At 44.6% G+C, this 27217-nt stretch overlaps 2 protein-coding genes across 8 annotated transcripts in view; one reads left to right on the forward strand and one right to left on the reverse strand.

The window, feature by feature from the left end:
* Positions 1–27217, reverse strand: part of MCM10 (minichromosome maintenance 10 replication initiation factor) — a 106406-nt gene that overhangs the window by 35975 nt on the left and 43214 nt on the right. Inside the window, exon 22 of one of the 5 annotated variants that reach the window (XM_077897196.1) lies at positions 10322–14700. The exons of 1 other annotated variant lie outside the window; for it this stretch is intronic. The gene's annotated coding sequence lies outside the window, so the exon portion shown is untranslated. Of the gene's footprint in view, positions 1–10321; positions 14704–21795; positions 26304–27217 lie in introns of those variants that run through there. 3 more of the 5 variants (XM_077897195.1, XM_077897193.1, XM_077897197.1) reach the window with 3 other exon arrangements.
* UCMA (upper zone of growth plate and cartilage matrix associated) overlaps positions 12319–27217 on the forward strand; it is a 34799-nt gene continuing 19900 nt past the window's right edge. For 2 of the 3 annotated variants that reach the window (XM_077897210.1, XM_077897211.1), the window contains exons 1-4: positions 12319–12513; positions 12846–12911; positions 13014–13109; positions 17475–17573. In XM_077897210.1, coding sequence (XP_077753336.1) covers positions 12456–12513; positions 12846–12911; positions 13014–13109; positions 17475–17573 — 319 coding nt within the window. In that variant the 5' untranslated portion in view covers positions 12319–12455. Of the gene's footprint in view, positions 12514–12845; positions 12912–13013; positions 13110–17474; positions 17574–22513; positions 22946–27217 lie in introns of those variants that run through there. The other variant, XM_077897209.1, reaches the window with a different exon arrangement.

Genomic DNA, 27217 nt, shown 5'->3' on the forward strand with positions numbered 1-27217 from the left:
GCCACCCGGGCTGTCCTCCCTTTGGTACATTTAAAAGAGCAATATGGAACTTTACTTAAAAATATGAATGCCTATAAAATGCCTAAAATCACTTGTAATTATTTAAACTTATAAGCAAACTGCAGCTGCCACCTTAAAAGGCATGAGGAGAATCCTAGTTCTTAAAAAACAAAATTTGTTTTTAAGTAGGCTCTATGTCCAACATAAGGCTCGAATCCACCACCCTGAGATCAAGAATCAATTGCTCTGCTGACTAAGCCAGCCAGGAACCCCTTAAAGTTTTTTTTAGACCTTGACGTTGCTAAAATGTGACACTCAACAACTGCAGGAATCAAAGTGAACCCAGATTTTTAGCGACATATACCAAACACTGGCCATACAGCCAGTCTCCATAAATTTCAAAGGACTGAAATCATACATATAGATTCTCTGATCATACAATTTATTGAAAGAGTTATCTGGAAAATTCCCAACTATTTGGAAATTAAACAACATACTTTTAAATAATGAACGGGTCAAAGGTGTCACAGGGGAGCTCAGAAAACATTTAGAAACCAATGACAAAAACACAACATATCAAAATCTGTGATATGTGACTAGAGAGTGGTGCTGACAGAGAACTCTATGACTTTAAATGTTTATATTAGAAAAGAAGAAAGAGGGCAGCCTGGGTGGCTCAGCTGCTTAGTGCCGCCTTCAGCCCAGGGCATGATCCTGGAGACCTGGGATCGAGTCCCACGTCAGGCTCCCTGCATGGAGCCTGCTTCTCCCTCTGCCTGTGTCTCTGCCTCTCTCTCTCTTTCTGTGTGTCTCTCATGAATAAATAAAATCTTTAAAAAAAAGAAAAGAAGAAAGAAGAAAAGAAATAAGATTATTAGATTTAAGCTTTCCTCTTAAGGAGCTAGCAAAAAATAAGACAGAAAAATAAGAAAAAAGAAATAATAAAGAGTGTAAGTCAATTAAATAGAAAATGAACAAACAATGGGGGGGGGGGGATCAGTGACAACAAAAGCTGGTTCTTTGAAAAGATCAATAAAATCAATAAACACCAAGCAAGACTGATAAAGAGAAAAGATGAAAATGTGAGTTTCCAATTTTAGGAATGAAAGAGGGGACATCAATACACAGCACAGAAATGGGACTAGGTTAAGAACAGGAAAAAAAAAAAAGAACAGGATATTATGTCCAGCTTTCTTCCAATTAATTTGGCAGCTTGCATCAAATAGAAGATCTGAATAGCTATATATCTGCATATCTATATCTGTTAAAAAAAACTGAAGCTGTAATTTAAAACTTCCCACAAAACTCCAGGCTCAGAGAAAACTGTGAGCTCCAATGGCTTCACTGGTGAATTTATCAAACATTTCAAGAGATAATATGAATCTTACACACATTTTTGAGAAAGGAGAGGAGAACACTCCCTAACTCCTTCAAGGAGGCCAGCATTCCCTTGACACTGAAATCAGTAAAAGATATTACAAAGTAACTACGACCAATAGCCTAAAACACAGATCCAAGAACTGTAAATAAAATACGAGCACAGTACAATTCTGCAGTAAATAATAAAGATAATCCAGTAGCATTAAGTAGGGTTTACCCCAGGAATACAGGGTGTGTGGGTTTCACATTTGAAAGTCAATCATTGTAATTCATCACATGAAGGTAATAAGAGAAAACCTGTATATTATCTGAGTAGATGTAGTAAAAGCAATTGACAAAACCCAGGAACATTAACAACAAGAAGCCCAGCACGCTAGAAGTAGAAGGAAACAATCTCATTCTGATAAAGGACACCTGCAGAAAACCAACTGCTGACACCACGCTTAGTGAGGACAAACTATACTTTCCTCGAGATGGTATTCTTCCACTTTTATGCAGCCTCTCATCATAGACTTTAGCCACTGCCCTAAAGGAATGTAAAGCATACAGATTTGAAAGAGAGAAGGAAAACTCTTATTCACAAATAACATGACTGTGTACATAGAAAATCCTTAAGGACCTACAAAAGCCTAATATAAAAAAAGGGAATTTATCAAGATTGCAGGAGAAAAGGTCAATACACAAAAATATATAGCATATGCATATATTAACAGCAAACAATTAAAAAATAAAAAATTTAGATTCCATAAAAACCCCCATAAAATACCTAGGAATAAATTCAACAAAAGCTGTGCAGGGCCTCTATACAGAACAGTAATAAGACATTGCTGACAGGCATTAAAGGGGATTAAAATAAATGGAATGAGACATTATGCCCCTTGATTGGAAGACCAATATTGTTAAGCTTGCAATTGTCCCCAAAGTAATCCACCTAAAGTGCTTCTAAAATGTATATGAAGTAGAGAAGAATGAAGAATAGCAAAAGAAGGAACACAGTTGGAGGTCTTAGGCCATGTGCCTTTAAGACATAAAAAGCTGCAGAACTGAAGACAATTGGTATTGACATCAGGGGAGGCAAACAGATCAATGGAACAGAATAATCACACTGATACATGGTTAGCTGATTTTTGACAGACACAGCAAAGCAATTCTATGGAGAAAGAAAAAATTTTCATCAGATGGTGCTGGAACAATTGGATATCCAAAATGAGAAGAGACAAATGCTGACTCCTATATCATACCATACACAAAAATCAGTTCAAGGTGAATTATACACTTTTTTTAAAAAGCTTTTTATTTATTTATGAGAGACAGAGGCACAGACATAGGCAGAGGGAGAAGCTCCCTGCTGAGCAGAGAGCCTGATGTCGCGCTGGATCCCAGGACTCCAGGATCACGACCTGAGCCAAAGGCAGGTGCTTAACCAATTAAGCCATCCAGGCACCCCAATTATACAAAACTTGTGTAAGAAATTAGAGAAGACCTTTGAAACCTTGTACAAAGTACTTAAAAATACATTAAAAATTTTATATCTGACAAAATATCATATCAAGAACATAAACAGGGGATCCCTGGGTGGCGCAGCGTTTTGGCGCCTGCCTTTGGCCCAGGGTGCAATCCTGGAGACCCGGGATCGAATTCCCACATCGGGCTCCCGGTGCATGGAGCCTGCTTCTCCCTCTGCCTGTGTCTCTGCCTCTCTCTCTCTCTCTGTATGACTATCATAAAAAAAAAAAAATTTTAAAAAAAGAACATAAACAATCTATAATAAAAAGACAAACCGATTAAAAAAAAAAAAAAAAAAAGAGCAGACCTGAACAGGAACTCTACAAAGGAACACATACAAATGGCCAGTAAAAACATGAAAAAAAGCTCAACATCCTCAGTCATCAGCAAAATGCAAACTGAAACTATAGCATAATATAGTTTTAATAACAATCACTCAATGGGCTAAATTAAAAGCAGTAACATCACCAAATGTTGGTGAAGATGTAGAGCAACTGGAACTCATATACATTGGTGGCTCCTCACACTCTAGATTTTGAGTCATAAAGGTGATGTTTTAACCTCCACCTTCTGTTTTGTTCTTTAATTTGTCTAGGACCCCAGTGAGAAAAAGAGGGCCTCAGCAATCTTATCTCTGAAATGGTGATAGTCCCCTCACCACGGCATTGAGGGTTGTTCTGAGAATCAAATGTAGTAATTCTGGCCTTGGGACAACCCAGACACTCTACAAGATCATACATAAGCTTCCTCTTACCTTTTCCTTGAATAGCTCTTTCCATGCTTGGAAGATTCTGTCCCCTTACCCTCTTTATGCCACATGACAGCCAGTCTCTGCCTCTCTCACTCCCCAGCTATTTCTATAAAGATGAGAGCCTCAAGGATCAGCCTCCCTCCAGCCCATGTCTCCAGGAGCTGCTTCTCTACCTGTCCATCTCTAGCTGCCTTCCCTGGAATCAACTGTGCTAAAAAGTGCCAGTGGCAAAGATCTGGGGCAGGGGACTTCGTTTTCTTTTTCAATTTTAACCATTTTACCAGCATGGACAATTCATGCTGTTAACACACTGTACGATCTTATAGTAGCCCCTTCCCTTGTTTTACTTCAGTGAAAACAATAAACAGATCGAAACAAAATTAAGAGCCAGGCTCCTGAGCTAGGTAGAAGGAAGCCAGCCAGCCTTCCTTGGAGGCTGTCTGGCAGCAGAGAGCTGGGGCAGGAGCCTGCCCTGGCAACAATGGCCACAGCTTGCCATTTGCCCTGAGTTCCCAGAGATGTTGGGAGAATCGATAACATGAAGGATAGTGTGCATGTAAGGAGATGTCAAGGGCTGCTGTTTCTAGGACAGGTTTATTATATGTTCAAGGCTTTGTTTATATGCAAATGAATGATTTTTGAGCTTCCATGCCCTAAATTGGGCTGTTTTTCAAAAGGGTGCTTATCAGAGTCTAACTAGGTCATATGATGAGATGCCATTTTTCCTGATATTCTCGCTGGTCAGAACAGATGGCCTCAAATTCAGAATCTTTCCAATCTGGTCCAAAGTTGGACATAGGAGGGACATGATTCTCTTCTCCTACTCTCTATCCTGAAGCATACTGTATTCATCCTTCAGAGACTTGCGTATTTCTTTACACTGGCACTCTGTTAAAAGCTTTCCTGCTTACACTGACCACTCTCTTTTCTGGACAATTCTATATCCCTATCAATGACTTTGGTGCTCATAGCTTATTATGTTGTCATTAAAAAAAACCCACAACTGTTTCCAGTTAATAATCTGTCAATTGGCCAGTATATTATTTGAGGACAGTGACCCAAATATGTAATACTTATTATGTTTTTTTTAAGATTTTATTTTTAAGTGAGCTCTACACTCAAAATGGAGCTAAAACTCAATCCTGAAATTAAGACTCACATGCTCTACTGACTGAGTGAGCCAGGTGCTCCAAATTAAGCTTTTTCTTGGAAAGGGAATTGATTAATGACAAATACCATTCTAGCTATGGACTCTCTTGCCGTAAAGTAATTGATTCAGATCTTCCCAAAATGGACCCTGAATATTAACAGGTATACCATCAATTAAGATGGTATGGTCAACTAAATTTGGAGGCATGCTGGGATTTTCCAGCTGCAGGACTTGTTAGAGCCTTTAATATGCTTCTGCATTGTGAATCTGGTAGAGAGGAGAGGGATAGTCTAGTAGTTCCCAAATTTATTTGACTCTGGTACCCTTTTGTCTTCAAGCATTTTGCTGTGCTAGTGTGTCCAAAATTTAGGGAAGCTACATCCTAATATATTCCCCATTGCTAGGGTACAACTGGGAAGTCACATAAGATGACACTTTCTCCTTCCAAGTAAGATGCATTCTGACATTTACTAGGAGGAAGAAGGCCAGGGATCTTACCTGCCATTTTCTAGTCCCTCTGGTTTCTCAGACTTCCAATGCAGGACTTACCAAACAGAGTCCCCACAGAGCCTTGCCTTCAAAGCCATCCCCATGAGGATGGCAAGGCAGGGACCAGTGTGCCTGTTTTCCTCTGGCACAGCTCACCTCTACATAGGCTTCCTGACGTGACTCAGTTCCTTTCCTCCCTGGGTCTGCCTCAAGATGTGTCAAGCCGCCAGAACTGTGAAGAACTCAGAATACAAGCCATACATTCACCAGATTCCTGGACAGACAGAAACCCTAGTCAGCTTGGCCCACATTTCTTATCCCACAGACCTCACTTGTATGTTCTTCCACAGACCTTGCCAATGCATCCATCCTTTCCCTTCCGTTCTCCTAGATAGCCCATCCGGAGACCAGAAAGCTGCTCTCGGCTTCATCTCCAGAGAGAGAGAGTGTCTGTTCAGAGAACTGAATGACTCCTGGCACCAGCTCAGGCCCAAGTTATCAATAATGCCTCTGTCCCTGCAAAGATGTGCCAGACCCTTCCCTCCGGGCACTCCTTGGCTGGGGGAGGCACTATACCAGCATGAACAAAGAGTAAGCATCTGTAGTCTCTGTGAAGTGCTGGAGGCACTACAATGGCCACAGGCAGGAAGGAATTTAGGGGAGAGAAGTCTGTTGGGTGTTGAAGGGGCTCAGACAGAAAGCTGAGCTGATCTAGAAAGGTCAGTAAAGTTATTTTACAAACAGCACGTTGGCTTCTTGTGATTATAAATGATTGCACGACACTGTACAAAACTTGAAAAAAAAAAAACTCAAAAAACTAAAGAAAATCAAGACCACTCCTATTATAAGTTTTTTTCCAACACAGACACAGACACAGACACACACACTTTAATAAAAAATTAGAGGGGCACCTGGGTGGCTCAGTCAGTTGAACATCTGATTTTGGCTCAGGTCATGATCTCAGGGTTCGAGCCCCTGGGTTCGAGCCCCACATTGGGCTCCCCGCTCAGCAGGAAGTCTGCATTTCCCTCTCACTCTGCCCCTCTCCCTGCTTGTGCTCTCTCTCAAATAAATAAAATCTAAAATTGGATGAGTATGTGAATGTGTATCCCTACATAAGTATAATATATATATATATATATATATATATATATATATATATATATATATATATATACTTGTACCAGTGGTTTTCAGCCTTAGCTGTTCATCATAACCACCTCCAATGATTGTAAAAGATATCAGTGCTCAGACCTCACATAAACTGAACAAAAGCCTTACAGGTTGGGGTGATGGATATGCTAATTAGCTTAATTGTGATGATTATTCCACAATGTACACATCAAAACATCAGTTGTACAGTTTAAATGCATATAACTTCCATTTGTCAATTATACCTAAATAAAGTTGGAAAAAATAAAATACAGAGATTTTTAATCAGCATGTACTGATTACACATTCATGTGCACACACACACAGATGTTGACATCCAGGCACTGTGTATTTTTACAGCACCACGGAGACCTGAATGTGCAAATGTGAGGTCCACATCTCTAGACCCTTCAGAGTAAAGTGAATGTACCTCCATCCATCTCAAGAATGAGAACATTAGAGACCCCCATCTGATGACAATGGCAGAATCCAGAAATTCAGTCTCTTCCCCAATGTACATCAGGGGTCTTGAGGGCAGCAGCAAAGCCTGCCTTGGCTGTATCTTGGGAATCTGGTCTTGGGATGGTGGGTTTGTAGTAGATGTGGGATTTTTTTTTTTTAATTATTTATTCATGAGAGACACAGAGAGAGAGGCAGAGACACAGGCAGAGGGAGAAGCAGGCTCCATGCAGGGAGCCCGACGTGGGACTCGATCCTGGAACTTCAGGATCACACCCTGGGCCAAAGGCAGGTGCTAAACCGCTGAGCTGCCTTTTTTTTTTTTTTTTTTTTTTATTTATGATAGTCACACATTGAGAGGGAGAGAGAGAGGCGGAGACATAGGCAGAGAGAGAAGCAGGCTCCATGCACCGGGAGCCCGATGTGGGATTCAATCCCGGGTCTCCAGGATCGCGCCCTGGGCCAAAGGCAGGCGCTAAACCGCTGCACCACCCAGGGATCCCCCCCCCCTTTTTTTTTTTTTAAGATTTTATTTATTTGAGAGAAAGAATGAGAGAGAATGAGCAGGGGGAGGACCAGGGGGAGGGGGAGAAGCAGACTCCCCGCTGAGCACGGAGCTGATGTGGGGCTTGATCCCATGACGCTGAGATGCTAAAAGCAGATGCTAAACTGACCAAGCCACCCAAGAGCCCTGGCACGGAATTTATGATGGTGGTTGGGGGTAGTACTTCATATGGAAAATAGAACAGAGGTGTTCTTCACTGCTCCTGAGAGGTAGACAAAACACAAGGCAAGTTCAGAGGAACAGTGGATGATCAGAAAGCCCTAAATTCAGAGTGACAGGAAATATGCTTAGCTGGCATAGGTCAGACAGTGATCAATCAGAATCAAGGTGAGCTGTGGGAGCACAGCAGGGTTCTGCAAGTTCCCTGCTGGGCCAAGCATCACCCCTTTTGAGAATGGATTGTGGAAAGCATGGGTTATGGAGAAGAGCCTGGAGCACTTGGGGCAGAAGAGGGCTTTGGGAAGATGGCTCAAGAAAGTGGCTATTTATCCACTAATAAGAAAGTATTTTAATATTTTAAGAATATTGTAGCCAACACAGTGCTTGCCTGCTGAATGAAGATCAACCCAGATACGAGTGATCTCCTGGCAGTACTCTATGCAGCTGTAGAATATTTCGTGGCTTTTTCTGAAGGGGACAATTCTTGTCAGACTTAGTTCCACAGGGCGACCACTAGAGACCATTTTTATAGGAGCTAATAAAATTCTGTCACAAAAAAAAAAAAAAAAAAAAAAAAAAATTCTGTCACACATGAGGAGAAAAGCTATAAATAAGCTCCATGACACTCTAGGAGAGAAATAAATGTATTTCACAGGAAAATAACCAATAAGAAAGGTTTTAGAAATGTTGTCCTGACTCACGAAGCTCTCATTGTCCACACCCCACTGTGTCAACACCATTAGCTCCAGGAACATCAAACCAGGTGTGACATTTTTTGTAAATGTCACCCTCTTGCCCAAAAAACAAGCCTTCACATTCACATCTAAGGTTTTCTAACTGCTCCTGCAACCTGAGGAGGTGGCAGAAAAAATTGTTCATCTATATTTGCTACGGGGATTCCTGAGGAAGTTGAGTTCTGGGGATCTCCTTGTTCCCAGGGTCATGAGTTCCTTTTTTTTTTTTAAGATTTTATTTATTTATTCATGAGAGAGACAGAGAGAGAGGCAGAGGGAGAAGCAGGCTCTTCGCAGGTAGCCCAATGCGGGACTCGATCCCAGGACTCCAGGATCATGCCCTGAGCTGAAGGCAGACCCTCAACTGCTAAGCCACCCAGGTGTCCCATGAGTCCCTCTTTTGGTATAATCCTTAACTCACCCTACCAAATGGGCAGGGGGAATGAGCTTAGGAACATAATTAGTCCATTGAAAATGAAATAACATGAAAGAACATAATATATTCTTCTTTTTTTTAAAGACCCATTTATTTATAGAGAGAAGAGAAGGAGAAAGACAGTGTGTGAGTAGGGGGAGGGGCAAAAGGAGAGGGAGAAGGGGAAGCAGACTCCCTGCTGAGTGTGGAGCTGACAAGGAGGTCAGTCTCACAAACTTGAGATCATGATCTGAGACAAAATCAAGAGTTGGAAGTCCAACTGACTGAGCTACCCAGGAGCCCCAGAGCATAATATATTCTTAATATTAGGTGCTGAAAATGGGATTTACATATTTGTTTTGGGAGAACATTTACCATGGGCCATAGCATCTAGTGATCTCATTTGGCTGGGTACACTGTCCCCAAGGGCCATTTCGACTTACATGAGTCATGCCCATAGGCCCTGGTGGATCAGGTGATATGCTGAATCAATGACTTTTTCAGAGTTAAGATTGTAAAAGACAAAGTTAAAAAGGCAAGGTAGATTTTATTCAGGGATATTGCAATAGTGTAGTGACACTAAACTCAATTCCACTGAAGGACCTGGTGAGTTTTTAAGAGGTGGGGTCAGGGGAATCTCAGGCCACCTGCATTTGTTACCTGCCCTTCACAATTGGAGCGAGGTGCCCACCAAAGCCAAGTGTCTACCCTCCCACAGAGACTGGGAGATAGGGATGCTATCTCCTGTGATATTTTCATCTCAAAAAGAAGGTCTCCAGGTCCCTGAGAAAGATATTCCTGGACTGTAAGACCAGCAAAAGACTGGAAGAAGATCTGCATAGATTTCAGAGGGGCAGAAAAAGAATTTATAAATTGCAAGTTTTCTAAAGTAAATGCTCTAAGAAAAGGGAGGTCAGGGGCCTGCCATCAGGAAGAAACCTGTCTAAACTTTAGTCAAATGGAGGAAAATGTTAAAGTCAACTTGGCTACTCTCTAAGGCAATCTATAAATGCACCACAGAATTTGTTCCTGTTTGCTTGAGAACAATCCTGAACCCATGGATACATTAACTTGGAAATTTTGAGTCTCTGTGTGGGTTTATGAATAGCCCACTGAAATAAGCTTATAAATGTTTCCTGTTAATGCCCTCACCCAAGACTATTTTCATTGAATAAGTCAACAAATATTTATGAAGTACCTATTCTGTGCTGGACATCATTTTAGTAGAGCAACATGGAAACTTCTCTTCAAAGAGACTTCATAAGCAAGAAAGATGAAAGAAAGATGAGTAAATGAAGATATAAAATATGTGAGAGTCCCTCAAAAGTTAAATATGAAGGAACCATGTGATCTAACAATTCTGCTCCTAGGCATCTACCCCACAGAAATAAAAATGTATGTCCACCCACAACTGTGCACAGGAATGTTCGTAACAGCCTTATTTATGATAGTCAAAAGGTAGAAACCACCAAATGCCCATTAAATGAAGAATGGATAAATAAAATATGGCATATCTGTACACAGATTTTTCTGTAGCAGGGAGAAATGAGATACTGACATGTGCTACAACATAAACGAACCTTGAACACAGTATTTGAAGTGAAAGAAGCCAGTCACAATGGACCACACACTGTATGATCCTATTTGGACAAAATGCCCAGAACAGGGAAATCCGGAGACACAAAGCAGATTAGTGGTTGCTTTGGGCTTTGGGGGTTGGAGAAAATGAGGAGAGACTGGTAATGGGTATGGGGGTTCTTTTTGGCGTGGTTAAGTGTCCTAAAATGGACGGTGGTGATGATTTAGTATAGTCACAATATTATGGTTGTGAGAAAATGAGAAGAGCACTAGATTTGCTATTAGGAGATCTGGTTAGAACACAAGTGTCAGATACTTGACTTGTCAAATGCGTGTCCTTTGAACTTTCTCTTGTGTTCTCTGCCTCATTGAATGGTCTTGCCATCCATCTGCCTGGTTCCCCAAACCAGATACACAGGAGCCATCTGAATGCACATCTCCCAGCCTCTCGCTGCCCTTAGCTAATCAGTGGAGCCCTATCAATTCTTTCTTCAGTCTTTTGAAATGTTTTGTCTTCTCCATTCCTGATCCTCCTGCCTTTTTCCTGACATCATGTCCCACCTGGTCTACTGTGAAAGCCTTCTCTAAGTCCTAGAGTTTAATACCTCCCACCTTCCACATCACTGGGAGGGCAGTATTCCTAAAAATCCCCTTGTGTCCCTACTCTGCTCAAAATCATTCAGTGGTTCATGACTGTGTCATGACAGCAAACACATATCCAATGCCCCATGTGTGCCAGGCACCATCCTGACTTTGGGTACATTAACTCTAATCCTCACATCAGTATGTGGCAGAGGAGGGGATTAGGCATGAAGAGGTAAATGATCTACCCAAGGCCTGTGTGCTGGCCAAGCCTGGAGCTGGAGTTGAATCCAGGGAGCCTGGTCAGGGTCTGTGCTTGTAACCCACACACTAGGCTGCCTCACGACGATGGAGACCAAACTCTTTCCTGTGACCTCAGCCCTGTCTAACCCCTGCTCCCCAAAGGCTCCGGGGCTCTGGAAATACTGAACTGTCTGCATTTCTTTGAAATGGCCTCACTTAACCTTGCCACCTCGGGTATGGCCAAAAAGTTCACTGATGAGACAACTGGGGGACATGACTCCCATGGGTACCCTCCATCTCCCCACACTTTCAGGTAGGTGTGGGCTGTGCTCTAGGTTTAGTGATGGTCACCATTAAGAAAACTCTATAAACAATGTCCAAAGTGCAACTCTTCAGCTAGTAAGAGAGTTGAGGATCGTTCATAATAAAGGAGAATGTCAAGAACATACCTCCAAAGGGACTGTACCCTGATGGCTACACAGAGCTATGATCCCATTAGCGTTCTCACTTCTAGGAACTCACTTCCTTCCCTACATGGAGTGTACCTTTGTCTCCTTCCAGAGACACATGCTCAACTGTGGGCTCTTCACACACTGTGCACTGCTCTCTCTTTGCAGTGAAAGGCGAACTGGCACTCTTCCCTCAAAGTCCTGAAAGGGCGCTGGGACCCCAGCACAGGAGTCTATGTTTTGCTTGACAGTGAACATCAGCTGGGGGATACTTCAAGGTGAGGGGTACTCTGGTTACTGTCGTAACAGCCTATATGTCCATGTGATAGTCACCTGAGGGGGTCTTCCAGGCTTTCTGGTCCCTCCTTGCCTGACATTTCAGGCAATCTCCCACTGAAACCCGGTTCCCCCCACAGGCTTCAGCCTCCAGGACTAGAGTCCCCACCTTCCCTGAAGCAGATGCCAGGATCTCTTTGGAAGTCTTTGGAATTCTGATTCTTGGGCTGGGAATACCAACAGCAACTCTTTGGGTGCAGAATCTTGGAAAGGCCACTTCAAAACTGTCTCGGCTAGAGCCTCATGACAGGCTCTGCTTCTGTGAAGGTCTGCATGATGCCAAAAACATCTCCAGTGCTCCAGAAGGAGCAGCCAATGGAAGTCACAACTGAGACCCCTCCTACTCCCCCCCACCCCTCCCCACCCCTGCCAGGGGCATCCAGGTCTCCTGCCTCCCTCCCTCCTGGCATGCCTGGCACAGAAGTGAGGATCTGGCGGCCGGCTTCAAGTCCTGTAGAACCCTCTCTGCCCTGAGGTTCCCTAACGGAGTCTCAGCCCCCGGCAAAGATGGCCTGGAGACAGCTGCTCCTTGCCTCCGGTCTCTTGGCTGCTGTGCTCCTGACCAGTGAGTATGAGGGGGAGGCTCCAGGATGGATTGGTGTTAGATGAGGCTTCTCAGCTGGCCCAGATCGGGTGTGTGTGTGTGTGTGCTTACTGTAGTACCTGGGGTGTGTGTGTTATGTGTGTGTATAACACAACATAACATAGAAAGAACAGCTTGCCTGGTGGTTTCCTGGGGAGACTGCTCTGCAGCTAGGATGTGAGGGACCCAGGGCCCCACAATGGGGCCTGGCAAGTCTCAGTGTTCAGGAAGGACTGTCCCAGCCCAGCTGTGGGTGAGGTGGGCAAAGGCTCCTCTTGGGGTGCTGCAGCCCTCAATACTGTGCTTTCCCACAGTGCTGCAGGAGGGGACTGGTGCATCAGTGGGTACCCAGCAGGTGGCAGAACAAGAGGCCCAGGAAGGTGAGTGCAAGGGTCACGGAAGGGTGCAAAGCAGGTGGGCCAGCCACTGTAGTAGCCCTGGCGAACTTGCGTCGGTCATGACTGGCCTCTCTCGGGTTTCAGATGCGGAACAGAAGATTTTCATGCAGGAATCAGATGCCTCAAATTTCCTCAAGAAGCGTGACAAGCGGTCCCCCAAATCCCGAGATGAGGCCAATGGTAAGGATGCTGGAGATCTGCACCTAACCCCCACCTCCCATTCCTTTCTCACAGTCAGCTGGGCTCTGGGGACTGCAAAGGGAGCCCAGAGGGAGGGTTCCACATAGACTATTGGGTATCAAAGTGACAGCGGCTCTGAATTAGAAATTCCACATTTCCTCAACTGCAGGTCACATCTTGGTACTGCCCCATCAGGGTAAGGAACACACAAAGAGACAGTGCAACATTGAATGCACCTGATAGGGATGAGACTCTTCCCAATTCCAGAAAGTTTAAATGTTAAGAATTATGTTCTAGTCAAGAGGGAATGCAGTATCTGGGTGTGTGCTTTCTGGGTGTGTGCTTTCTGGGGGTATCGGGCAGTGCCCCCCATGCAAGAGCAACAAATGGCACTATAGTAGAGAGAGGGCACACAGGACCGGGAGCTCGGACTGTGGGCTTGGTGACAGCTGTGCTAAGTGGCCTTGGCCACTTCCTCCCCTTGGCCCCAAGTTTCTTTATTTATAAGCTCCTGAAATTGTGGTATTCAGCCAGCAGTGGTTGTGGGGTTTTTTGTTTTTGTAATTTTTCATTTCCAATGCATTTGGAAGACTTTTGAGCTTGGAAGCGTGTCTCCTTCTCAGTCTGAAGTAGGCCCTGGTGTCCCCTGCCTGGCAAGGACCCTCATTTCCATGACCTGCTGACCCTGGAAGGCATCTGAGTTTTCTGCCCTTGGACTAGATTCTTCCAAGGACTCTGAGCTCTGTCTCTGAGGCTGTGGCTTGATTCATTACTTGTGCACGTGTCTGAATAAACTCTTTGTGTCCCTCGGCACACTCAGAAAGCTTTACAAGCTCCGTCAAAAATAACAAGACTGTTTTCAAATAATGAAAAAGGCTTGGAGATGAAATTCCTTTCCCACCCCCTCCAACTGGATAAGAATGAACCACACTGGGAAAATCTCCAGGCCTCTCACAACTTGAGATTTAGAAGTTAGCAAACATCGAATACTGGAAGGGCTGTGACGAAGGCCGGGCAGTTTGTGATGGAGATCAGAGAAGCGGCCTCCTGGCAGACTTCCAGTGGGGAACAGGTGTGAATTTGGGAGAGGCGAATAGTTTCCATTCTCCTAAGCTGATTCAAAACCATGAGGAGTGTGATGAAGCCATGGGGTCCTCTCCTCAAACAGAAGCTCTGTGTGTCAGTTGTGGGTGGGTGGAGGGTGGGGTGGGGCCAGGACAGCCTAGTGAAGACATAGGACACACCTGAGTTCACCTGCTGTCACCCAGTCAACTCCTGTGCAGGGGCAGGAGAACAGAGCCCAGTTATGTCTCAGGCTGGGTAACAGGCAGGTAACATTGATAGAATGCAATCTGGAACCAGGAAACAGGCATCTGACATCTCTAATCTTCTGGATAAAGATGCGAGACGTTCCTCTGGGATGAGAGGAGACGCTGAGAATACAATGCAGAACCTGAGAAGGGATGTACACAGTGCACAGGATGCATGGTGTTAACATGGCATTCTGACCCAGGACTTAAATTGTCCGTAGCCATCGCTGAGTCCAGAGTCCAATCTGCTGCTCCTCCAGAAAGGCAACTTGGGAAGACCACTTCTTTTGAAGTACAAAGGAATGGAAAATGCTTGGTTAGGAACTGGTGATGGCTCATTAAGCACCTGCTTCCTACACTCCAGACCCCCTTGTCTGCCATCCCCAGTGGCTTTCTGGTGCCTGGAGCATGGGCACCTGGGGCTCTGCTCGTCCCAAGCGATGCCCTGACCAGCTGTGTAACTTTGATTAGGTCATTGCCTCTCTCTGAGCCTCAATTCCCTCTTGAGAAATGTATGGATGTGGGGCAAGCTGGTGGTGGTGGTGGGGAGGTGGATGCATGGGGGAGGACTGGAGTACCAATTCCTTCGCCAGTCTCAAGAGTCCTACAACTATGTGGGTAAAGGGGCAAGTGTGGGAAAAACATGGGATTTCCCTGAGGAATCTGCAGTGAGACCAATTCACAGGTAACTGGACTTTTACTCTGAGTTAAAATAACATAATATAAATAACTAGTATTTATTTATGTATTACTCTAAGCCCCTTAACTTTCAAAGATTTCAGATGGTTTATGGTATTATCATTTCACAAAGAAATACTGTGTTGTTTGTGCCAGCACCACTGTAATGTGGGGTGGGGCAGGAAACCAATGGCTTCCTCAATTTCTTGGCTTCTGTCACCACTTTGCCCCGGACTTCCTATTCCACAGCCAAACTGGTGGGGACAACAGCGCCTCAGTCTCCCCTCTTTGATGTGGTCATACCAGAAGAGTAGAGTTGTCCTTGAGGGGCCAGTTCCTCTGGCATCAGACATGGCCTTCCTGCTGTTGTGGATTTGTTCAGTTGAAGCCCAGTTAAAAACAATTCTGAGACTAAGAGAGCTTTCAGTAATTTCGTTCAGACAACTAGAGCTCTCACATGGAAAGAGGTCAAGATTTAAGGGTAGAAATGGATGAACCTGGAAACTATTATACATAAAAAAAAAAAGCCTCCAATCTAGAAAGATTTATTTTCAGGCTAAATTAAAGCAGAGACAGCTGCACCTGCTGGACAAGCTGCAGTGATTCAGGTGGGGGTTCCCGCTGGGGCTCAAGGTACGGTTGGGTGACAGTTTTCAGTTATCATTGTGGGTATTTCTTCTGACCATAGAGGTGTACCCTCCTCCCCTCCAATTTTATCATCTCAAACTAATATTTCTCATAAAAAGTTTATAGCCAGGGAACCTGTGTGGCTCAGTTAGATGTCAGACTCTTGGCTTTCAGCTCAAGTCAAGAGATCGAACCCTGCGTCGGGCTCTACAATTGAGATTCTCTCTCCTGCTCCTCCCTGTTCTCTCAAACAAAATCTTAAAAAAAACAAAAACAAAAACAAAACACGTTAACGGTCACCTTTACTAGAATGCATTGCCTTACAAAATAAGCAGTTGGTCTCTTCCTCATCAGGAAGTTTACCTGGTCACCTTATATTCTGTACCAGTTACCTACTGCTGTGTGCCAATGGGCCCCTAAATTTAGCAGCTTAAAACCACATTTACGGACTCCTAGTCGCTGGCATCAGCAGTCCAGATATGCCTTAGCTGGGGGCCTCAGGGTCAGCGTCCCTCCCAGGCTACAGTCATCTCAAGGCCTGACTGCAAGATCTGCCTTCAAGCAAGCCTCTACGCCTTGCTGGCTACCCGTCAAGGCCACCAGTTCCTTGCCTTGAGTGGGCCTTTCCAGAAGATCACTTGCATGGCAGCTGGCTTCCCTCAGAGCAAGGGACTCCCAAGAAGGAAGCCACATTCCATCATGTCTGCCATCTTCTGTTCATTAGCAGAGTCAATAAGGCCAGCCCACATAAAGGGAGGTAACTGCCTAAGGGCACAAATATCAAGGATCCTCCAGATTGCCCTACCTAATTTTATCATCCCTACCATCATTGTGCCCTGCATACGTTTCTATCACAGTAGCCATAATGCTGGGCATGACTTATTTTTGTATCTTTCTCCTTAACCAGACGATAGGCCTCTAAAATAGAGGAACAGAATCTTTCTTGCCTTTTTAATCTGTGCCTGGCACACATTTTGGCTGGAACAAGTGCTCAAAGATGGACTTGAAGATATTAATGTGAAATTAACTTTATTTTTTAAGATTTCATTTATTTGAGAGAGAAGGAGTGCATGAGAGAGTGAGAGAGTGAGCACGAGAGAGAGAGAGAGAGAGAGAGAGAGAGAGAGAGAACGAGTAGGGGGAGGGGTAGAGGAAGAGGGAGAAGCAGGCTCCTCACTGAACGGGACTCTATCCCAGAACCCTGAGATTATGACCTAAGCTGAAGGTAGACCCATAACCAACTGAGCCCCCCAGATGTTCCAATGTGAAATTTACTTTAAGTTGGTTATTCCCTCCTAGAATTCTTTATTATTATTATTTTTTTAAGACTTCATTTATTTATTCACAAGAGACACAGAGACACAGGCAGAGAGAGAAGCAAGCTGCCTGTGTGGAGCCTGATGCGGGACTCGATTCCAGGATCCTGAGCCAAAGGCAGATGCTCAACCACTGAGCCACCCAGGCGCCCCTAGAATTCATTTCTCATCACTGGATTTCTAGTTTCTAACTGGCCCAGTATACTTAAATGCACCATTTTTTTAATGAGGGAAGTGAAATTGATTTTCTCATTTGCAAAACGCAGTGCTTGGACGAGGTGAGTTCCTGGGTCCTTCACGTTTTAAAGTCTGTCTCAGGAGTAAATCATCTTCTTGAAGGTTAAAGTTTCTCAGACAAAATGATTTGTGTTCCCCTAAATGTGTACAACTGCCCCCATTCTTGAAGGCAATTCTCACTTCTTGCGCTTTCCCAGCGGAAAACAGGCAGAAACTGCGGGCTGATGAGCTGCGGAGAGAGTACCATGAAGAACAAAGGAATGAGTTTGAGAACTTCGTAGAGGAACAAAATGACGGTAAGAACTCTAGCACCAGCATCTTCAAGGAAGTGGGTCTTTGGGGGAAAATCAAAAGTTGCCTCCACTTCTCCCTATATTGTAATTGAAGGCGGGAGGGGTAGGAGAGGCTCCTTCCTCAGTTCACTCTATTGGAGTCTCGAAGGAAGAAAGTCACACAAATGGCTCCCGAACTTGAGAAGGCATGAAGAGGGAGGAAACACCTGGATTTCCACAGGCTCGGGGAATTTCTGGCTGATTGTATTTTCTCATTCTCCTTGGGGGATCACGACGGAGGCCTATGTTCTCTGTCTTGGCACCTACACTGGTGACTTAGCTCTGGTTACATGTGGATTGGAAAGATCTCAAACTCACTTTCCACCTCCCTGGATTCACATCAACGTGATGGCTCTAGGAACTACTCATTCTGGCCTTTGTTCACCTAATCACTCTAATAATCAGTGTCTTACCTGACTCGTGCAACCAAACCAGGAAACCTGACCTCAGAAACAACTCACCCACAATGTTGGGCACGCTGTAAGTTTTATATGCTTTGCTTGTGCCCTTATGCGACTGGTCTTTCCTAAGCCTGGGCCTTTGCCTCAGAGTCTCTTGCCAGGCAAACAGCACACATCATTCCCTGCCTCAGCCCTTGGGCAGACAGGACTCCTCCCTCTCTTAGGAAATGCTTATTTCACCAAGTCTTCCGTGGGGCAGCTGGGTGTAGGCAGAGGAAGGTTCTGTCTTTGAACCAGTCTCCCTCCCAAGGCATGGGACGGGACTTTGCATCTATTAAGTGTTCCCAAGTGTCACCCAGAGCAGAACCCCATAGAAATATCGAATAGGGTTGAGGCTAGTAGTCCAGGGTATGTATTTATGTTTATTTCTATTTGGGTCTTTCCTAACACTTCAAGATGGAAATGTTCCCAAGCAAGCTCCTTAATGCCCATGAGCTTGGAGAAAAGGCTCCAGTTTAGGTGACCTTTGCTAGAGAGTTGATTTTCATTCTTATGTCATAAGCCTCCTGGCTTGTATGCTCTTGTGGATTTGGGGGGTAACTCTCTCCAAGGGCATCTCTTAGAAACAGGATACAATCACTAGGTACCCAAGGGCTGCAGGCCCCATGCCCACTGCCTCACAAGTGGCACTGGAGCTCTGCAAACAGGTGCTGGGCTTGGATCCTACCAAATCAAGCTTTCTTGGGAACATCCTGGAAAAAACCCCAGGCTGTTGTAACTCAGGGGCAAATATTTCTGTTGGACATTTATTTACCTTTGTGAACAACTTAAGGTGAAGCATTTAAAAAATGAGAATATGGCCAGCAAAAATTCCTTCAGGGTTTTTTGGTTCTTTTAAGTCATCTATTTTGGGCATTTGTAAATGTTTCAGGTCCAAATCCCTAGCATCTGGGTGGAGAATATTCACTGTTTTTGTTCACAATGAACAAAACCTTGGGGTAAGGGATCAGGCAATTGAGGGATGACCAGCCCTCTACCAAAGGCAGAGGAGACTGCATTTAGGGGCCTCAGGACTTACCCACAAAGATGAAGACTCCACAGGCCAGGCTGTGGGTCTAAGGGCACTGTAGTGACAGAGCTGTTGTCACTGGTTGAACACCTGCTCTGACGGAGGCTATTTGGAACTACCCAACCCTTATAACCAGCTTCTTGGGTCTTAAAATTTCTGTGCTTTTGTTTTAAAAACTCAGGCTCAGAAAGTGTGCCTGAATATCCAACCTGCCATAGCTAGTCAGGGATTTGAAACAAGGTATGTTTGCCAGCCTAGAAATGTTCTTATAAATGAAGGATAATCACATGTGTGGAGGTCTTGGGGGAACCTTCTTCGATCCAGGAATTGGTCCCTGCAGATGGACAGAGTGAGGGGAGTAAGGAGAGTGTGCCCCACCCCCACTCCCTAGTCTCCCCAGAGCTGGATAAAAGGAGGCAAAAAGATGGAGCAGGTCCAGCCGACCTGAGAGTAAATGACATGAAATGCATCTCAATTTTCCTCCTCTTCCCTCACGTATGTCCCAGAAAACTGCTGCATGGTAGCCAGGTTGGTGAAATCCTGACCCTGGGGTAGTGCTGAGGCCCCCACATACTCCTGTCAGGACACTGGTTTTTCAGTTGGCTATCATGATCTGACAGTGTCACTTATTCTCAGAATAACTGGCAGCAGTTGCAGGTTTGTCCCCACCCCTTAAAAGCAAAAGCTGAGGGATGACCATGGCTAAACAAAAGGACTAGGATTTCCAAAGGAGGAAGTTTAGGCACGTGATCTGGACCAGAGTGACCTTCCTGAGAGCCTGAGCACTCCATCTCAAAAGCCCATCCGTCCATCCAGGACACGGGACCTGTTCTGGGAATGTTGTGGCTCGGGTTGCTTCTCTACTCAAAATCACCAGTTTTATGAGCCAAAGATGCCATTAGGCCTTTGAGTTCTGCCTCTGGAAGTGCCAGGATAAATTGTGTTGAGCTCCTACCTCTAAGGTCTGTGTGGGAGCCAAAGTCTGCTTCCACCTTCAGAGCAAGAAGCTTGGGTCAGCCCATCTGAGATTGGTTGCATGACACCTGGCTTGGCTAAAGCTGCTCAGCTGCAAGTGGTCCCCTATACAAAAGCCATGCTGTTAGCACCTTTGCCAGAGACGCCTTCAATTTGTCTAAATGAAATGGTGTATGAAGAAATTGGCATGATCTGGAGAAAAAAAAAAATCAACTTCTATGTCAAAATCAGCTTCTTAAGATCGGCAAAGAGTAGCTATGATCTATCTGGCCTGAGAAAGGTCTGATGGGCTTTCACAAAGCCCAGCTGGGGCCTGACTCTAAGCTCTGGGCTACTAAGTCCCAAAAGGGATTTCTAAGATCAAGGGTAGCACTGACTCTTAGCTCACATAGGAAGGAAACATACCCAGTGGTAATAAGGGGTCCTTCTTCTTGAGGGCATCTGATTCTCATGGGTGTCTAAGGACCATGGGGACACCCATTTTCTCCAAACCCTGATGCCACCGGGCCACCCTGTTCACCCAATGCCCCAGAGAATGAGGTTCTCAAGTACCAAAGTCAGGTTCACAGGCTTTTTGGTGGTGAAGCCCACACTTAAAAAAGTAAGAGGTGGGATCCCTGGGTGGCGCAGCGGTTTGGCGCCTGCCTTTGGCCCAGGGCGCGATTCTGGAGACCCCGGATCGAATCCCACGTCGGGCTCCCGGTGCATGGAGCCTGCTTCTCCCTCTGCCTGTGTCTCTGCCTCTCTCTCTCTCTCTCTGTGACTATCATAAATAAATAAAAATTAAAAAAAAAAAAAAAAGTAAGAGGTAGGCAAGGACAACTTTTGGGGTTCTGAATCTTTAGTATTATCTTTTTTCTGTTAAAACTTATCCTTCCAACATTTTCCACAAACACTGAAAAATTGTGGCAAAGAAATCTACATAAAATTTGCCATCATAACCATGTTCAAGTGTGCAAGTCAGTGGCATTTGGTACGTTCACACGGTTATGCAACTAGCAACACTTAGGGATTTCTAGAACCCCTTTCATCACTTCAAAGACCAACTCTGTACCCATTATAATACAGTTAGTTCCTCCTTCCCCCCAGTCTCTGCTAACCTCTAATACATTTTGGTCTCTACCAATCTGTCTGTTCTAGGTATTTCATAGAAGTGGAATCACACAGTATGGGTCTTTTGGCATGTTTCACTGATTGCATTTCAAGATTCACTCATGTTGTAGCATGTTATTAGAACTTCATTCCTTTTTATGATTGAATAATACATACGTGTGTGTGTGTGTGTGTGTGTGTATAGCTTCTTGTTTATCCATTCATTTGTCTCTATTTTCACTTCTCTTAGTTATATACCTAGGAGTGGAATTGTGAGGTTATGTGGTAATGCTGTTGAACTTTTGAGGAGCCTTATGGTTGCCTTTTTACACACTGAGGGACTTGTATGCTTGTGCCTTAGTGGTCCCTACCAACAACGGGCAGTGTGGACTTGGCCATCAGGATAGCCTAATTTGACAATTGAACGAAGTTGTAATTCAGAGAACTGATTAAAGGCAGCAAAATCAAGACTTTCTTACTCATTAAATAAGACTCTTTTACTCACTAAAAACTCCCTTCTGTTCTTTTAGCCTTTTACTTTGAAAATTTTCAAATGGCAATGTAGTTCAAAGAATCCCCATATAACCATCACTCAGAATCAACGATTATCAAATTTCCCTCCACTTCATCCACCCCATTTTCTCATTAGTTTTTTTTTTAATATTTTTTTTCTTTATTTATTTATGATAGTCACAGAGAGAGAGAGAGAGAGAGAGAGAGAGGCAGAGACACAGGCAGAGGGAGAAGCAGGCTCCGTGCACTGGGAGCCCGACGTGGGATTCGATCCCGGGTCTCCAGGATCGTGCCCTGGGCCAAAGGCAGGCGCCAAACCACTGCGCCACCCAGGGATCCCTTCTCATTAGTTTTTAAAACATAATTTTCTTTTTAAAGCCTGAGGAAAAAAAATTACTTATTTTATTACTTATTAGTTATAAGTAAGTAAAAAATTACTTATAACGTCATCACTTGAAGTTGATAGTTCTTTCCGTGATTTAGTTTTTCAACCGTAAAGCCGGTCATCTCTTTTCCATGCTGTTTTGTCCTCTTTGCACTTTGTTTCTTAGCTACCTCTCCCTGCTTTGCTGGCTGTGTAGGGGAAAGAGCACAGAATTGGGAAATAGTTCTTGATCTTGGCTCTCCTGGCTACCAGCTCTTTCTCCTGCCTGGCTTGGTCCCCAAAATGGGGCTTTTGGACTTTCTGTTCTGTGAGGTCTTTCAAGCTCAGATTGTTCTGTCACCAGTACACCCAGGCACAGTGTGTTCATGTCATCACAGGGTAGGCAGTTTGGGTTGATGACTGCTTGGTGGTTCTCCTCAGACCAGAGTCCTCTCCATACTAACACAATGACTTTACCTCTGCTCCCCAGAACAGGAAGAGAGAAGCCGGGAAGCTATTGAGCAGTGGCGCCAGTGGCATTATGATGGCCTGTACCCATCGTATCTCTATAATCGCCACCACATCTGACATCTTTATTGACCAAGACGATGGAGACTGAGATTCACATACCTACCCCACGTGTTTGAACAACGCTTCCACACAAACAGGCCTCTTTGGAGGGTCTCAACTTGGGGCTTGGTGTGGTAAACACACAAGCCTTTTGCTCTGATTAAGATGCCCCGGCTTTTGCTTCTTTGCATCTGTGGGGCTAGCACCAAACTAACAGTGACTTCCCCTTACTTGGCCATTGTCTCCCACAGTAAGATTCCTGTCCTGTAGAACAATGAAAAGGATCACAGTAAAAAGAAAAGATGACATGTTTGCTTACAGCTTAGAAATAAATGTGCTCAGTTGACCCTGAGTATTATCTTCTGAAAACTCATCAAACCGAGCCATGCCAACTTGTCTCCCCTAGTGACAAGTTACTCTGACTTAGGCATTGAAAGCCTGAACTCAAGGAGTATGGCTCAGGATTCTTCTCAGTCTGTGTCACCAAGTCACATAAGCATAACAGAAATGTTCACACAATTGTTTAGATTAAGACCATTCTCTGGGAGTTACTGGGCCCAGATGCTTCCCCATGTCTCTGACATGTTGAGGTTCAACTGCGGTTCCTTAACAGCATCAAATCAGAAGCCAGGGTTACAGCAAGGCCAACTGTAACCAAAACAATAAAGCAGAAGAAATTTAGGCTTGGTGTTAGGTACTTCAGTTTCCCTCCTACTGCCTGCACACCTTAGCTTAAGGCTGCTATAACACTGCATAACAAACCCAGTGGCTTCACACAGTAAAAAATGTATTCTCTTACAGTTCTGGAGGCTAGAAGTCCAAATTCAAGGCGTCAGCACAGACACATGCCCCCTCTCTCTCTCTAGGGGAGGATCCTGCCTTGCCTCCTGCAGCTTCTGGTGGCTGCAGGACTCCTTGGGTGTTGGCAGCGTCACTCCAATCTCCACGTCTGTTGTCACAGGACCTTTCCCTTTGTGTCTTCACATCTCTTCCCTCTGTATTTCTCTCTCTCTTCTCAATATCATTTCAAAGTGAACTCTACACCCAACATAGGCCTCGAACTCACAAATTCGAGATCAAGAGTTGCATGCTCTACCTTTTTGTAAGGACAGCAGTCATACTGAATAAAGGGGTGGGGGAGGACACAACCAGCTTCTTACAGTGATCCTTTCTTCTCTCCAAACCACTTTGCTTCCAGCCCCAGACTCACCAACTATCCTACTTTACCCTTGCTCTCAACTACCCTCAGCAATTCTACACTAAGAATGCAGAACAATCAAGAACAATTATAGCAGGCACCTCTGTGGGGTCATAGTATATTAGAAAATACAGAGGACTCTAAATGAAGCATTCTCTCTCAGCCATCTCCCTGCCCCTACCCCCGGTTCCTTTGCTTCCCCTGAGACTTGGGTCCCTGGCCAGCCAGTCCACCCTGCTTCTGAGGTTGGGATCTCAGGGCAGTGTAGAGGGACTTTGCTTTAAGGAAAAGCCGCTCAGCTGTGGTAAAATACTTCTTCACCAGGGATGGGATGATTGATCAGAGCAGGACATTTTGTACCAAATGCATGTATTTTAAAGTAATCTTTATTTAAAAAAAAAAAAAAGATTTTATTTATTTGAGACAGGGGAGAGAGCATAGAGGTAGAGGGAGAAGCAAACTCCCCACTAAGTAGAGTCCAATGGGCTCGATCCCAGGACCCTGAGATCATGACCTGAGCCAAAGGCAGAATACTGAGCCACCCAGGTGTCCCTAAGTAATCTTTTAAAAGGCTGATAAAACCTAGCAATTAAGCAAACATGCATATCCAAAAATCACTTCATCTATAGTTAGCACTCTATTTTCTCTCACAAATTCCAAGCAGGAGCTGAACTGGCCTCAGGGAGGTAACAGTGGCACAGGGCACACTCTATCATTAAACGCTGTCACCTGGGCAGGTGGAATGGAGGGGCCCTTCTCTTCTCAGGAGTCCTGGGATTCATACTTTGGAGATTCAGGCTTGGGGCACAAGTCCCTGCACAAAAGCCAAAGCAGTGCCCAATTTTTCAGTGGCATGACGCACTTGTGTTGAATGTGCCTTAACCATGATGACTAGTAGCTGAGCCTCTGGAATACTCTGATTATGCTCCACAGTGCGTATGCTAAAGCTGTGCTACCAACATATGCCTTCGCTGTCTGTGGGTATCTAAATTGGATCAAACTAGAATGCTTCCAAAAGGGAACCAGGAGAATAAGGAAAACTTCCCTCAGAATTGGAGATGCAGAGAGAGGCAGAGGGAGAAGCAGCTCCCTGCCGGGAGTCCAATGTGGGACTCGATCCCAGGACTGACATCACGACCTGAGCCGAAGGCAGACACTCAACCACTGAGCCACCCAGAAGTCCCTGAAAGCTCCCTCTTTCTAACAAGATCTAACAAGAGTTAGACCACGTAGCCCATTATTATATTGTCACAGGCATGTTCCTTGCTTCTTTCCATAAACAAGGAGATCATCATCGAATCAGGTCCTTTTACCATAAACCTTCTCACGGTGCAGCTGGTATGGCTCTCTGCAGCGTAAGCACACTTCTTTGGGAGGCAAGGGGTAGGGGGTGCTCAGGTAATTGTCTGGGCTCCTAAGTTATCTCTCAATAAACCCATTTTGTATTTTCATCACATGGCCCGAGTGTGTGTGTGTGTGGGTGTGTGTGGGGTGTTTGTGTGTGTCTTTGCTCCCTTTGCATGTGGTGAAAATGCCACTTTACTTACCCATGCCTCTATTAATAAGACAAACCTCTGGAAATGAAATGATGGGTCAGGACTTATACACGTTAAACTGGATAAATCAGGTTTCTCTTTGAAGACATTCTATGCGCTGTCACTGTACACATCTGCCAATCCTTTCCTATACCAAGCCGACTGAGAATATTGGGGGAAAGGCTAGGAAGGGGGAACTCTTTCAGGATATGCAATCCATGGTGTTTCCTCAGACAGCAAACATCCCCTTCAGGTCTAGCCTCCAAATCACACCCATGTATAGCAGCCATACATTTCTACCAACAACCCCAAAGCCTCAATGGAAGGACCAGCAGCCTTAAATGAGAAACTCTGCAGATGGCTCAATATTTTATTATTATTTTTACTTATTACCTGATGAGACAAATTACTTGAGAAGGGAGAGTTCGAAGTTTCAAAACATAAATCTCAACAGAAAGGAATGGAGTTTGCCTGCTGTTAGCCACCTCCCATCTCTGATCTCAACTGGAGACATTCATCAGCTTGTGTAGAAAAAAAAGGTCAGAGAGGTTCCTCTCTGAACTGTTGGGCAGGAGATGCATGCGTGGGCTCCCATCTGCTTCCTACTGCACCCCTGACTGGCAGACCAGATCCCTGCCTCTGTCTTGCTCTAGCGCGTGGGGCTCCTCATTGTAGTGCCTAATCACACACCTAGATGAGAAATTCTCGCTGAGAGGCATGTAGGAGCAACACATCCCTGTCCTTAGCTGGGTTACTAAATGAGAAGACCTGGTGAGTCAACCAACTAGGGCTGGTAGTTGGGCACAAGCACTGCAAGCTGAGCTGACGGCTCGCTCTGATCCCGAGGCCAGTCCACAGGCTGCTTGCTGGGTCAGGGGTACAGGTGAAAGTACCTTGTACTTTACATCAACCACATGGAACTGAAACAGTCTTCTTGATTGGCCAGATCCAGTCTCTGAGCCGTTCGGTTGGTAACCCTAATTGACAAGGGGGAATGTGTGTGTTTACACATCCAAGTTATGTAAACAAAAAGAAAAAGCAAAGCACTGCTCTCCACCTTAGCCATGAAAATGGAGGAGCCACATTTTGCGTCCTACTGGTGATAGCACATCTAAATGCCTTCTGGTAAAAGGTCCAGCAACTAGGCAGAGGGCAGCTGATGGATTCAGACCCACACCAGCAGGAAGGAATGCTCAGGCCATACTGATGTCAAGAATCCAGGACAGTGGGGTTGAATAACCAATTTAAGACAATAAAACGGTCTTTGCCTCTTCAATGGCTATGCTTGGCACGTTGGCCCTTGATAAAGAACTCTGGCAAAAAAAAAAAAAAAAAGCAATCTATTACCTCGTTTTACCCCCATCCTTAACAAGGACCCCATTATACCTCAGTATTTTCAAATTCCACCCAGAATTCCTTCACTGAAAACCAATCAGTCATTTTTCCTGGGTAGGGACAAACATGCCAAAGGTAACACGAGCGGGAATCTGGGCACCCACATTTACTAGGAAATCAGTAATGAAGCAATTTATACTTTATTAGGGACTGGCCTTGTCAAAAGTGTGGCCTTTTGGACTCCTCTGTTCTTTCATTACTCTCCCCTAGTCCTATAGGGATTCCAGGTAAGTGGTTAAAAACAAATTTGTTGAAGGATGAATTGGCAAAAACTCATTATTTTTATTTATTTATTTTATTACTTTTTAAGATTTTATCGATTTTTAAGTAACCTTTATACTCAATGTGGGGCTTAAACTCACAACTACAAGGCCAAGAGTTGCATGCTCCACTGAGGCAAGTCTGGTGCCTTCAAAACTCATTATTTTAAATGTTTTTTAAGAGAAAGAGAGCGTGTGCAAGGGGGAGAGACGGGGGGAGGGACAGAGGGAGAGGG

The sequence above is a fragment of the Canis aureus genome, chromosome 5, assembly GCF_053574225.1.
Source record: "Canis aureus isolate CA01 chromosome 5, VMU_Caureus_v.1.0, whole genome shotgun sequence".
In the NCBI taxonomy this organism is placed as follows: Eukaryota; Metazoa; Chordata; class Mammalia; order Carnivora; family Canidae; genus Canis; species Canis aureus.